We start from the raw sequence: 12,295 nt of genomic DNA, 5'->3' as shown, positions 1-12,295 counted from the left end.
GACATTACATAAACTTACTGGACACGGTATTTTACAGTTGTTGTTTTTTTGTTTGTTTGTTTGTTTTTTTTCCAAATGCTAACATGACTATTTGACCATCAGATTATTAGATTATTATCACAATATGTCTTCATGCATCATTTGATTTTTGTCATATTGCCCACCACTATTTCAGATTTTTTTCTTATTGTACTGATCTCTTTCTCTGGCCAATTTAATTTCCTGTATTGAAGAGTACAGATTGTATATAAACCTTATATAGAACGTATAAAGTACATATTCTATATAAATATTGAGACATTTGCTAATAGAGAGTCTGCTACTTGTTTCATCAGTTAATATCGGACTTTCTAGTGACATTATATATTGCAGCAACATACTGATGATCGATGGATAAAGTGCTTTCAGGCATTTTAATTTAAGAGGTGTATTAATATCTAATTCTGTAATGAGGTGAGATATCTAATTCTGTCTAATATCTAATTCTGTAATGAGTTGAGAAATGGTCAGTTAAGTTATTGAATATTTGCCAAATTACTGCAAAGTATGTCTAATGGGGAAGGTTGTCAGGAGAAGGCGCTAGCTGGAAATAACCTCAAATGTTCTCCAGATAGCTGAGTTAGCACTGTCATAGAGAAGTAGAGGAAGAACCTGTGTCATGGCTCAGGAAACTCGAAGCTACTGGCACAAAATACAATTTACACCGCACCTCTGAAACTATAGTGTTCTCAGTTCTTCTTCCATATCTCTCTTCTCCAGCTATAGAGCTGAACCCAGATTATGTGCGTGCCATTCTACGAAGAGCAGAGCTATATGAGCAGACAGAGAAGCTTGATGAAGCTCTGGAGGACTACAAGGCTGTGCTGGAAAAAGACCCAGGCATCCCGGCAGCAAGAGAAGCCTGCTGTGTAAGTTTCTTTATGTATTTAGAAAATGAACATGGCAGTTAAATGAAAACAAAATTGATTTTTGATTACAATGAGTTTTTTTTTGATAAGTTTGTCTGGGTCTGCAATGAACTGCATGTACAGCTGTACTCATTAGATAATCTCTAACAATTTGTAGGAATCTATTACTTTAATAATCAATCATAATAATAATGATTGACTGTATGGTGTGATGCAACCTGCTGTAAATCAAAGTTCCTGTTACCACCGTGAAGTTGATTATTTTTCCTATAACAGCATGTCCCAAAGAATTTTTTCCCCTCTAATACCACAGCAATTTTCCAACAATTACAATTTTCCATTTATTAAAGAGCGACGCAACATACTTTTATCTGGGTACCAGGACTAATACCTTGAGAGATGGTGGGTTCAGTTCAGATGCTTGAAGGGAGCGTGGTGCAGAGTGAGGTGTGAAGTGCCTTCAGGTAGGCAGCCGCTGGTCCGCTTTCGGCTTTGTAGGCAAGCATCAGGGATTTGAATCTGATGTAGGCCGATAAAGGAAGCCAGCAGAGGAAACACCGAAATGGGCTTGTGTGGGAAGACTGAAAACAAGTCACTGAATTCTGGATCAGTTGCAAGGGTCTGGGGGAAAAAGGGTGAGTTGCAGTCTCAAAATAATAAGGGGCTGAACACGCACCTGAGTGTCCTTCTTGTGTTATAAGAGAAACCTGTATGACCGCGTCAGGTTAGTACAGAGCCCCTAAAGTGACCTTTGCACAAAAAACCCTTATCATGCATACTAAAAAAATCTCCTGAAAACAGAAAATTATCTCATGCACATGAAAAAAAACAACAACAAAAAACAGAGAACGTAAGTGGAGGGCATTACTCGGTGTCCCTTTCTTTCAGAAAAAAATCATGCAGAAGAGAGAATATTCTGAGAAAACAAATGGACAGAACATCTTTTTTTTTTCCCTGTAATGTTCTGTTTTGTTCTGTAGTATTGTGTGCTCACCACTTAATATTATGGTGCTCACTTGCTTAATACTTGTTTTCACTTGTTTTCTTTAAGAAAGAGAAAAATAAATCTTGTGAAAAAAATATATTTTCACATTCGCACAAGATTTAAATAAGATTTTGTTTGTTTATTTATTCATTTAATGCAAAGGTGCCTTTAGGGGTTCTGTAGGTTGGTAGTGTGAGAGAAGGACAGTTGGTTGTCCAGAACTACCCCAAGGTTGCGTTGCCAGATGGTGTGAGATCTGAGAATTGTCGAGGGAGATCACAATGTCTTGACACGAGGATGCATCTGGGATTTAGTTTCAGCTGATGAGCTGCCATACGTGACGAGCTGTCCGTCGGACATGTTGGGATCCATGCAGAAACAGTGATGGAGGAAAGGAGAGGATATCAGTCTGATGCTCAATATGAATAGATATTGCTCATTGAAATTAAAATACATTATTCAAAAAAGATTTTCTGGTGACCACAAAGGAAGCTAAACAAGCTTCGAAACATCAAATCAATACACTTTCGAATAGTGTTTAAGTAGTGCCTAAGGTTGTGGCATCAAAATGATGTATTGGAAGTGGTGAGAATCTGCAGGGCCTCATAATTACACTGAACCTCATATTAAGGAAATATGCAATTATACGTGAATTCTTATGCCTCTTGAAGCTTTTTGTATTTCTACATTGATTTTATTTCGAGTTTTACTGCTCTCTGCTTTTACAATGTATTATTATTATTATTAATAATAATAATAATAATAATAATAATAATAATATTTTCATCCAACATGGTAAGCAATTAGCTTATAATTGAAAACTAAGTATATGCTATTTTCTTAATGTAATTATTTGGAAAATCCACATTTGTAAGTTTGAATTAATAATTCATATTCTGATGTTTCTGGCTTACTAAATATTTTAAGTGCTTGAAATTTAAAATAATTTCCTCCTATTCTTATGTAAGCCTAAATAAAACTTGTGCCAGTTATGACCCAACAACTCTGAAGTTGAATTAATATTTCAGGATTTTCAGGGAGACTGACTTAATAATGCTACTTTAAATTTTCATTAGGCCAGTTTCAAACTGCAGCTTTTAAACAATAAGAACATATGACGAATTGAGGTGCAATACAGTTTGCAAGCCACATACACCGCTTCCTGAATTATGCACAGCGCACAGAACGAAATCTAAACTTCTAAGACTCATCGCTGACATCTAGACAAGCACTGAATTGTTTGGCACACTGTTTAGCATTTTATCTTGCATTTTTCATCCAGTTTCTTCATACGTTAAGAGATGTGACAGAAATTAGATCAGGAATTTAAAGCTATTGTTATATATCATACTTAATCCTGCATTATATTTACACTGTTTAATGGGTCACGTAATTTTGACGTTTTTTATTATTATTATTATTATTATCCTCTCCTGCAGAGATTACCACGACTGATCGAGGAACGAAATGAGAAACTGAAAGAAGAGATGCTGGGTAAGATGTCCCTAAATAAATAAATAAATAAATAAATAAATATGTAGTGTGTGTGTGTGTGTATATGTACGTGTGTGTGTGTATATATATATATATATATATATATATATATATATATATATATATATATATAAATGTGTATATATATATATATATAAATGTGTATGTATGTATGTATGTGTGTATGTGTTCACATACACACAGTTTCATCTCAAAAAATTTTAATATCGTGGAAAAGTAAAATTTTTTCTGTAATTTAATTCAAAAAGTGGAACTTTCATATATTCTGAATTCATTACACAAAGTGAAATATTTCAAACCATTTTTTGTTTTAATCTTGATGATTACGGCTTACAGCTCATGGAAATCCAGTATCTCAAAATATTAGAATAAAGAATTAATACAGAAATGTTGATCTTTTGAAAGGTATGTTAATTTATGCACTCAATACTTGGTCGGGGCTCCTCTTGCATGAATTACTGCATCAATGCGGCGTGGCATGGAGACAATCAGCCTGTGGCACTGCTGAGGTGTTCTGGAAGCCCAGGTTGCTATTATAAAATTAGAATATTGAATGTCTTCACAATAGAGAAGGCTCATGCATTTTCTGAGTGTTTTTGTCTGTTGCGGGGAAGAAAAGGAGGGTCTTGGTTTGTTGTTTGGCTTGTTATTTTCTTTCAGCTCAGTTCATCTAATCTAATCTGTGAGCTCATGACTAGGCTAAAGGCTAACAGAATGACAGCAAAGGGACCAAATGTGCTCGATGTTCCCAGAACAAAACATTCTGAGTAGACTGCAGTACAGAACATTTTGATTTTAAAAATAGGGGGATTACTGAAGCAGCTCACAGTTGCAGTGTGATCATTTTTAATCCTTGAGATCATTCTTTTTGAGGAGACTGTCCTGAATACACTGCAGATTAAATATGATTCACATTGTTAATGTTTTCAATTGAAATATACAAAGACTATATACAGTATATTTGTTTTATTTATCCTTATGAATACATGCTGAATGTTACATGTACAATTTAAATTGACAATTTTTTGATGATGCATGTGAGTACAATAATATAATATTCCAGATGATTTAGGGTGCTTTCACACATGGTGAGTACTTCTTTGTGCAGACATGAAAAACAAACTTGCGTGATGCGCCCACTGTAACCGTAGCAATTCTAGCTTGTATCAGCTAATTAAAAAGTCTAGCTTGCTATCTAGATTAGATTAATTATTATCAGTACTAAAGATTAAATAAAGTTTGGTTTAACTCTGGTGATAGAAATTTAAAGTACGGTAGATTTGAAGGCCAAAAATCACAAGAAGAGCAGCCACATCATGTACCAGTATTTTTTAGATAGATACCGCTGTTGAGGGGGCTCCTAAGTCATTCGCCATATTGTTCAGAGATTGCAAGTCGTCACAACGTGCATTCAGCCAAAGCCCTCTTCACGTGCATCAAACATGAGTACCGCTAAAAGGTCTCTTCCACCAACAAACATCACTGTGAAAGACTGTACAAAACAGTTTCATTCAGTTGCAATTTAGCCAATTCAAGTAGTTTTCTGCAACAAAAAAAAAAATGCACAAAAAATTGTCATTTTTTAAAGCTCCGCAGCAAAATTAAGCATTTTTGGCTGCATCAAATCACTAAAAACTCTGCAAAGTCCTGTATGGACTGATGCAGAACAGGACAAATTTCCTCTTAGTGTGTTATGCAGCATGAGTAGAAGTTCAAAAAAATTCAGATGCAGTTGGCTGGTTTCACATGTCTCTAAAGAAGCACGTTAGCCTTCCCTCTCCTGGGTTGGAAGCTGTTGTCTAGTGGCTTTTTGTTGTCATTTCAACCATACACCGTGTTCCCAATTATTATGCAAGTGACACATCAGTAGGATTTCAGTAAAATAAACATTTAGGTTTTAGTTTTTCAAAGAAAGTGTTTGTATTATTTCTCATATCTTTTTAGATAACTGCTATCAATCTCAGACAGGTTTGTTCATTAGTTTGTTAAATGGAAACCTTAAAGAGGTTGTTCCACACTATTAAGCAAGTCACAGTTCTCATGCAATATGGGGAGAAATAAAGATGTTTCTGAAGATGAAAAGCATGAAATAATGCAGTGTCTTGCATGAAAACAGCTCATCTTTCAGGAAAACTGAATAGAGATCATAGAACTGTCAAAAGATTTGTGAGGAATTCAGAGCACAGATCAATTCGGTCAGATAAAGGTTTATTATAGAAAGTTTCTGCCAGATAAATGATTGGTATTAAAAGGGCAGCTATAAAAAAAAAAAAAAAAAAAAACAGGTATTTGAAGCTGCTGGTGTCTCTGGAGTCCCAAGAACCTCTCGATGCAGAATCCTCCAGAGGCTGGCCATTCCTAACCAAAGCTCACAAAGAGAAACGTTTGCAGTGGGCTCAGATATACATGAAGACTAATTTTCATACAGTTTTATTCATCAATGAATGCCTTATTCTACTGAATGGTCCAGATGGATGGAGTTCTTGACAGTTGGTGAATAGTTGTTCCCTGTTGCAACAAATCTGCGACGTCAGCAAGGCGGTGGTGGAGTGATGTTTTGGGCTGGAATAATGGGAAGTGAGATGGTAGATCCCTTTAGAGTCCTTGAGGGTGTCAAAATTACCTCCACAAGATGTGGAGTTCCTGACCGACCATATTCTGCCATAGTATAAAAAGAAGAATCGTGCCTTCACATCCCATGTTGCAAAAAACACACCATTGACTCCTTGGTTACTATGGGCATGAAAGGAGAAAAAGATGGTTCGGCCACCATCATCCCCTGACCTCAATCCTATTGAGCAACTGTGCTCATTTCTTAAAAGGAAGATTTATGATGGTGGGCAGCAGTATACCTCGAAAGAGCAGCTATGGGAGGCAGTATTGGTGTCCTCAAATGAAATTCAGGCAGAAACTATACATGGACTTACACGTTCAATGGATGAGAGAGTTGTTAGTCATCTCAAAGAAGGAACACAAAATTTTTTATTATTTTTTTTAAATGATCTGTCCATGCAGATTTCTGTTTTGAATTAATTCTAAACCATTGAATGTTTTCAAACTGCATTCTTTTCTGCATTCGGTTATTTTGTCATCTTTTCAAAACATCAATTATCAGTTCTTTCACTTGTCATAATATCCACATTGTATTATAATTGTTGAGGATTAGAAAAAAATCCTTAATCATACTGACTGTTTAGGAAAAACAAACAAATATAGCATATGCATAATGATTTGGAACATGTTGTATACAGCTGGTACAGTACACAGTGAAACGAAACAACGTTCCTCCAGAACCATGTAGCTACATAAAACAACACACTAACCACATGCGACGACACAGGACTAATTAAAGACCTACACAGTGCACTTGCGAACGTGTGCAAACAACACAAGACCGTACAGTAACTACTAAAACGGGATTATGTAGTGACTGAAACGCCAACCAGTACACAGTTCTAGTGTAGAAGTGTTCGATATAACAGGTAGTGCAAAAAGATGTAATAGCAAACGAATAATATAATTAAAAAAAAGAAAATGCTATGGTAAATGGTACACTTATATAACGCTTTTATCCAAAGCGCTTTACACTGTGTCTCATTCACCCATTCACATACACACACACACACCACTGGTAGCAGAGCTGCCATGCAAGGTGCTAGCTTGCCATCAAGAGCAACTTGGGGTTCAGTGTCTTGCCCAAGGACACTTTGGCATGTGGAGTCATGCGGGCCGGGAACCGAACCGCCAGCCTTACCATTAGTGGACAACCCGCTTTACCACCTGAACCACAGCCGCTCATTATATTATTACATTACATTATATTATTCATTATATTATATGAATATAAACATAACATGCATAACATGATTAAAGCCGATTTTTTTTGGCCATGATTTGGTCGTCTGAGACAAATTTTGAGAATCCTAAGAGATTCTTATAATCCTAGGCCAAAATCTGTAGTCTTTGATTGCTAGTTTGACGTTCCCCGACAGCCGATTAATGACAGCAGTTGCTCTCATTGGTTCCTCTGTAGAATGTGGTGTGGATGAGGGGTGGGAGATGTACTTTGTCTTCACAGAATGTAGAGACGCTGCTGGGCTTTCTTGGTTATGGAGCTGGTGTTGAGGGACCAGATGAGGTTCTCCGCCATGTGAACACTAAGGAATTTGGTGCTTTTGACAATCTCCACAGAGGAGCCGTTGATGTTCAGTGGAGAGTGGTCGCTCCGTGCGCTCCTGAAGTCAACAACCATTTCTCTTGTTTTGTCCACGTTCAGAGGCAGGTTGTTGGCTCTGCACCAGTCCGTTAGCTGCCGCACCTCCTCTCTGTATGCTGACTCGTCGTTCTTGCTGATGAGACTCGCCACGGTCGTGTCATCAGTGAACTTGATGTGATTCGAGCTGTGCGTTGCTGCACAGTCATGAGTCAGCAGAGTGAACAGCAGTGGATTGTGAACAGCAGCAATCCATTGGAGTGTGCGTTCTGCGTTCTGTTGTATGAGAAGGAAGGGAGAGTGGGCTGGTGGATGGGAATCGGCAGGTGACCAAATAAAGGAGACAAAATTTAGGGTGGGGAATTGGATTTTTTTGAATTACCCAAGTTGTTTCATCATTCACTCAATAACACAGCTGGTTTTTCATTGGCACGCTTGTCCTTCGTTTTTATGTTTCTCCCTTGCCCCTCACTGTGTGACCTGATTTTGTCAGACTTGTATCACTGAGCTTTTCTGATGAGTCATTCTTTTCTCAACTTTGAACGCACTTTTTAAAAGTGGCTGCATTCCGCCCACCTTGCTACCACTTCACGTAACATAAAATGTAAAATGTGTGCTGGAGGCTGAGAGAAAAATCCACCTTTACACAGCATTGAACTGGAGATAATAGTCCAGGCAGGTTTTAAAATGTGAGTTCAGTATATTTTTAAAGTCAATGCTTCAAAATAGAGGGAGGATGGAACAAAAGCCAAGTTCTTGTCAGCTGTGCTGAGTTTCACAGCCAGGTTCTGCTACTGTTAGAACAATTTAACTGTTGTCTATAGCAACTGTGCTTTAAAAAGCCATAATATTTGACATTTACCTTTGGGCTTTTTCTGTTGAACACTGATGCCAGATTACAATCTGCAGCCATTTGCACCAGCTGAACACAAATCAGGGTGGAAAGTCTGTCTTGGATTAACAATAATGATGTGTAGAACAGACTGTTAGGAAAAGTCAATGTTTAAAATATTTTTTGATGTGCTTAACGAGTTGGTTCTAATTTGGTGGCTGGTGCTGTATATTTGTTATTCCTGTAAGAAGTCTGTGTGTCATGCTTGCATCACAGGAAGACATTGCTAGCATGGTTACAATGCCGTTTTATAGGAGAAACGTTTTAATGCTAAAAACAAAAGATCAAGAGCTTCTTTTCTCACTCAATATTTTCTAGCAACATTAAACATCATATTAATGAGAAGCAGTCCAACATAGAAATAGTGGAGACTGCAAACTGTGGACTCAAAGTTCCAGGATGCAATTCAGTTATACGGCACAGTTACGTTATGGCAGAGACTCGGGTCAGCAAGTTCGTGATCTGTGAGATGATGAGTAGGATGGCATTGATGGCAATCTTGTGTCAGCAGTGCAATGCATAAAATCATGCAGATGCAGGCCAACCACTTTGGGTAATGTTCACATCAACCATCAAAATGGAGAAAAATGTAATAGCAGTGCTTTTGACCATGGCGTGACTGTTGGTGCCAGACGGGCTGGTTTGAGCATTTCTATAATTGTTGATCTCTTGGGATTTTCACATACAGCAATCTCTAGAGTCTACAAACGTTGTCACAAACTGGTTTAATGAACATGACCAGTGTTCTTCAGTGGCCTTCTGAATCCAATAGAAGATCTTTGGTATGTGGTAGAACAGAAGATTCGCAGCATGAAAGCGCACCTGAAACATCTGCAGGAATTGCATGATTCAGTCATGTCGACATGGAGCAGAAACTCAAAGGGATGTTTCCAAAATCTTGTGGAATCCATGCCGTGAAGAACTGAGGTTGTTTTCAAAGCAAACGGAGGCCTTATCCTGCATTAGCATAGTGTTACTAATAAACTGCTCTGTGAGTGTACATCTTGGATGGCATCGAAAATCATATTGGATTAATGTGCAAGTCATTCAGGGTGGAGTTTTCCTTTAAAGCTGTGTCACGGCGCAACGTAGTGTCCATTTTACATTCAACCGAGGCTACAGTAGAGTTTACTTCCCTCTGGTGCAATCGGCCACTGATCCAAATTGTACATTAAAAGGTGTGCTGCCGCATTGAGTGATTCCATAATTTTTTCCTCTACTTGATCTGGGAAAAAAATGCCGTTAATTAAAATAAATGCAATTAATTTCATGTCATTTGTTTGAAGTATGTTTCACAAAGCCAGAATGTTCAGCTATTAAACAAAAATTGTTTTGTGTCGGATCTGTGATTTGTTTATTTACTACGAAGTTAAAAAAAAAAAAAGCTGGGTGAGCATCCTCTAAGTGTGGTGATTCCATCATTTTTTCCAGGAGCTGTACATTCGCTTTGCAATGACTTTATCTAGGTTAACTTTGGCCTGTGTCTTGGTGTTGTGAGCCAGTTGGTGGGTTAAAGAATGAAGGAGGATGTTATTATTATTATTAAGTAGCCACGTCCACGCTAGGGTTTTTGTGGTAAAATTCTTCTTCTTTTTTTTCCTCTGTCTCTCTGTGCCTTCAAGGATTTCCTTGTTAGCAGTGTGAGTGAGTGAGCAAACAGTGGCCTGTGCCTGCTTAAATATTCCATATTGATCATACTGCAGTCACAGCTTCACAGATATAAACAAACAGAGACAAATGTGAAATCCTGTTTTATTGATATTAAATCCTGTTTTATTTCTTTTTCTTTTTCTTTTTGCCTACAAAGGTAAACTCAAGGATTTGGGCAACATGATTTTGCGTCCCTTTGGCCTCTCTACTGCCAACTTCCAGGTCAAACAGGATGACAACTCAGGATCCTACTCTGTTAACTTTGTTCAGAATCCCAACAACAACAGATAGCAGCATGGACTCCCTTCTACAGCACAGCAGCAGCTACCAGACTAATGCAACGGCGCACCATCAACATGTTCGTCAGTGTATTGTGGTGTATCCCTAGAATTCTGCTTAAATTATAAGTAAAAATGAATCTGGCCGATCACTGCTTGGTGACTGGTTGCCTTTATTGGTGGTGTTATTACATTTACAAAGCTCAGAGTTCCTACCAATTTGACTTTCCTTTTGACTGAGTATAATAAAGAAACCACAGCCTATAAATCCCATAACCATGAAAGAATATAGACTAGTTTAAGTATGACATTGCATGAAAATTACTACAATGCTAAATATTATTACTAATTTATTTTATGGAATGTAATAGTAGGTATCTCCAAATTTAAAAAAATAAATCCAGTTGAGGGCAAATGTTTGTATCCCCTATTGTTTTCTTGGCAAGTCCACTTGAAGGACAGGCCACTGCAAATCAATAAACAGTTCTCCTGACTTACTATTTAATCCTCTTGATTTCTATCCTGAGGAGAGTGGTCTCTTCCAGGACGACTCCGCATCCATCCACAGGGCACGAGGGCTCACAGAATGGCTTGACGAAGATAAGAAAGATCTGATGATATGATCTTCTCAGTCACAAGATCACAACCCATCTGAACTCCTATGGGGGATTTTGGAGTGACGTGTTCGACTGAACTCTCTGCCGCCATCTTTAAAAAACATCTGAGGCAGTATTTTTTGGAAGAATGGCGTTCATCGTTCTAGAGATGTGTAGAATCTGTACCAAGGATCATTCTGGTGGCTTGTGGTAGCCTGACACCTTTTGAGATGTGTTTCCACTCACCACGGTTGTAAAGAGTGGTTATTTGAGTTACTGAAGCCTTCCTGTTTGACTATTTTCCTTTGACTGCTCTCATCAACAAAGCATTTTTGCCCCCAGAACTGCTGCTCACTGGATGCTTTTTGTTTTCTACACAACACTATGTAAACGCTACATAGCGTTACGTGCGAAAATCCCAGATCAGCAGTGTCCTGAAATACTCATCCAAGCCTGTCATTTTGTGATCATATTCTATATGCAGCAAAAACATCCCTTATTAAAAACAGTGCACAGATGTTGATATGAGGGGGAAAAAAGCAGATTTATTTTTATTGTCCATTTCATAAAGAGATACATATAAATCATAACAAAATCTCTTTGCAAGCCCACATCCACCATTCTCATGTATATTCATGAGTTGTCCAATTGTACTGAAACATATTAGAAAATCTTCCAGAAAGAAGGGGGGGGGGGGGGGGGGGAGAGACTGTGTGTGTGTGTGTGTGAGAGAGAGTGAGAGAGACAGCTCTTGCAGCGTTCCTTTTCTCTTTCACTCTTTTCTCTTCATGCAGAGCTCTGAGGCATTAAAGAACACCTGGCTGAAAGCAATGAGTATGTTATATAGTTTTAGGGTCACCATGTAAACTTATGACAGGTCAAACTCGACAGCTGTGTCTTTAGAAACCTTAGAAATCTACGTAGATTTGTGGTAAAATCATGGTGGAGGAGAGGGATGGACTGATGATGCTATGACAAGACACATGGACTATTATTGGTCATGACAGTGTAAGGATGCACACTTTATAACCTCGCAGTGGCACAAAGAACAATACTACCACATTATTTAGTCTGTTTTTTCTTTCTTCAGATTCTATTCTTCACTTCTTTTCTTTATACAGTTCAGGAACAATTTTTTCCCAAAGCATTGTGAAGTTCAGATCATTTTAACTGGGAGAGAGAAAGAGAGAGAGAGTTCAAAGTGATGCTCGCTTTCCCATTTAACAGTGATCTTTGTGCTGTGATGCTTTTGGAAAGC

The 12,295-nt window shown here is 37.9% G+C and overlaps 1 protein-coding gene across 1 annotated transcript in view; it reads left to right on the top strand.

The window, feature by feature from the left end:
• The window catches only part of ttc1 (tetratricopeptide repeat domain 1), an 18,420-nt gene extending 7,481 nt beyond the window's left edge, over positions 1 to 10,939 (top strand). The window contains exons 6-8 of the mRNA XM_053648527.1: positions 760 to 908; positions 3,333 to 3,387; positions 10,321 to 10,939. Of these exons, the coding sequence (XP_053504502.1) occupies positions 760 to 908; positions 3,333 to 3,387; positions 10,321 to 10,454 (338 nt within the window). The 3' untranslated portion in view covers positions 10,455 to 10,939. The remainder of the gene's footprint in view (positions 1 to 759; positions 909 to 3,332; positions 3,388 to 10,320) is intronic.
• The last annotated feature ends 1,356 nt before the right edge of the window (positions 10,940 to 12,295 follow it).

Source organism: Ictalurus furcatus, chromosome 18, assembly GCF_023375685.1.
Source record: "Ictalurus furcatus strain D&B chromosome 18, Billie_1.0, whole genome shotgun sequence".
NCBI lineage: Eukaryota > Metazoa > Chordata > Actinopteri > Siluriformes > Ictaluridae > Ictalurus > Ictalurus furcatus.
This window is presented reverse-complemented; position numbering and strand designations above follow the sequence as displayed.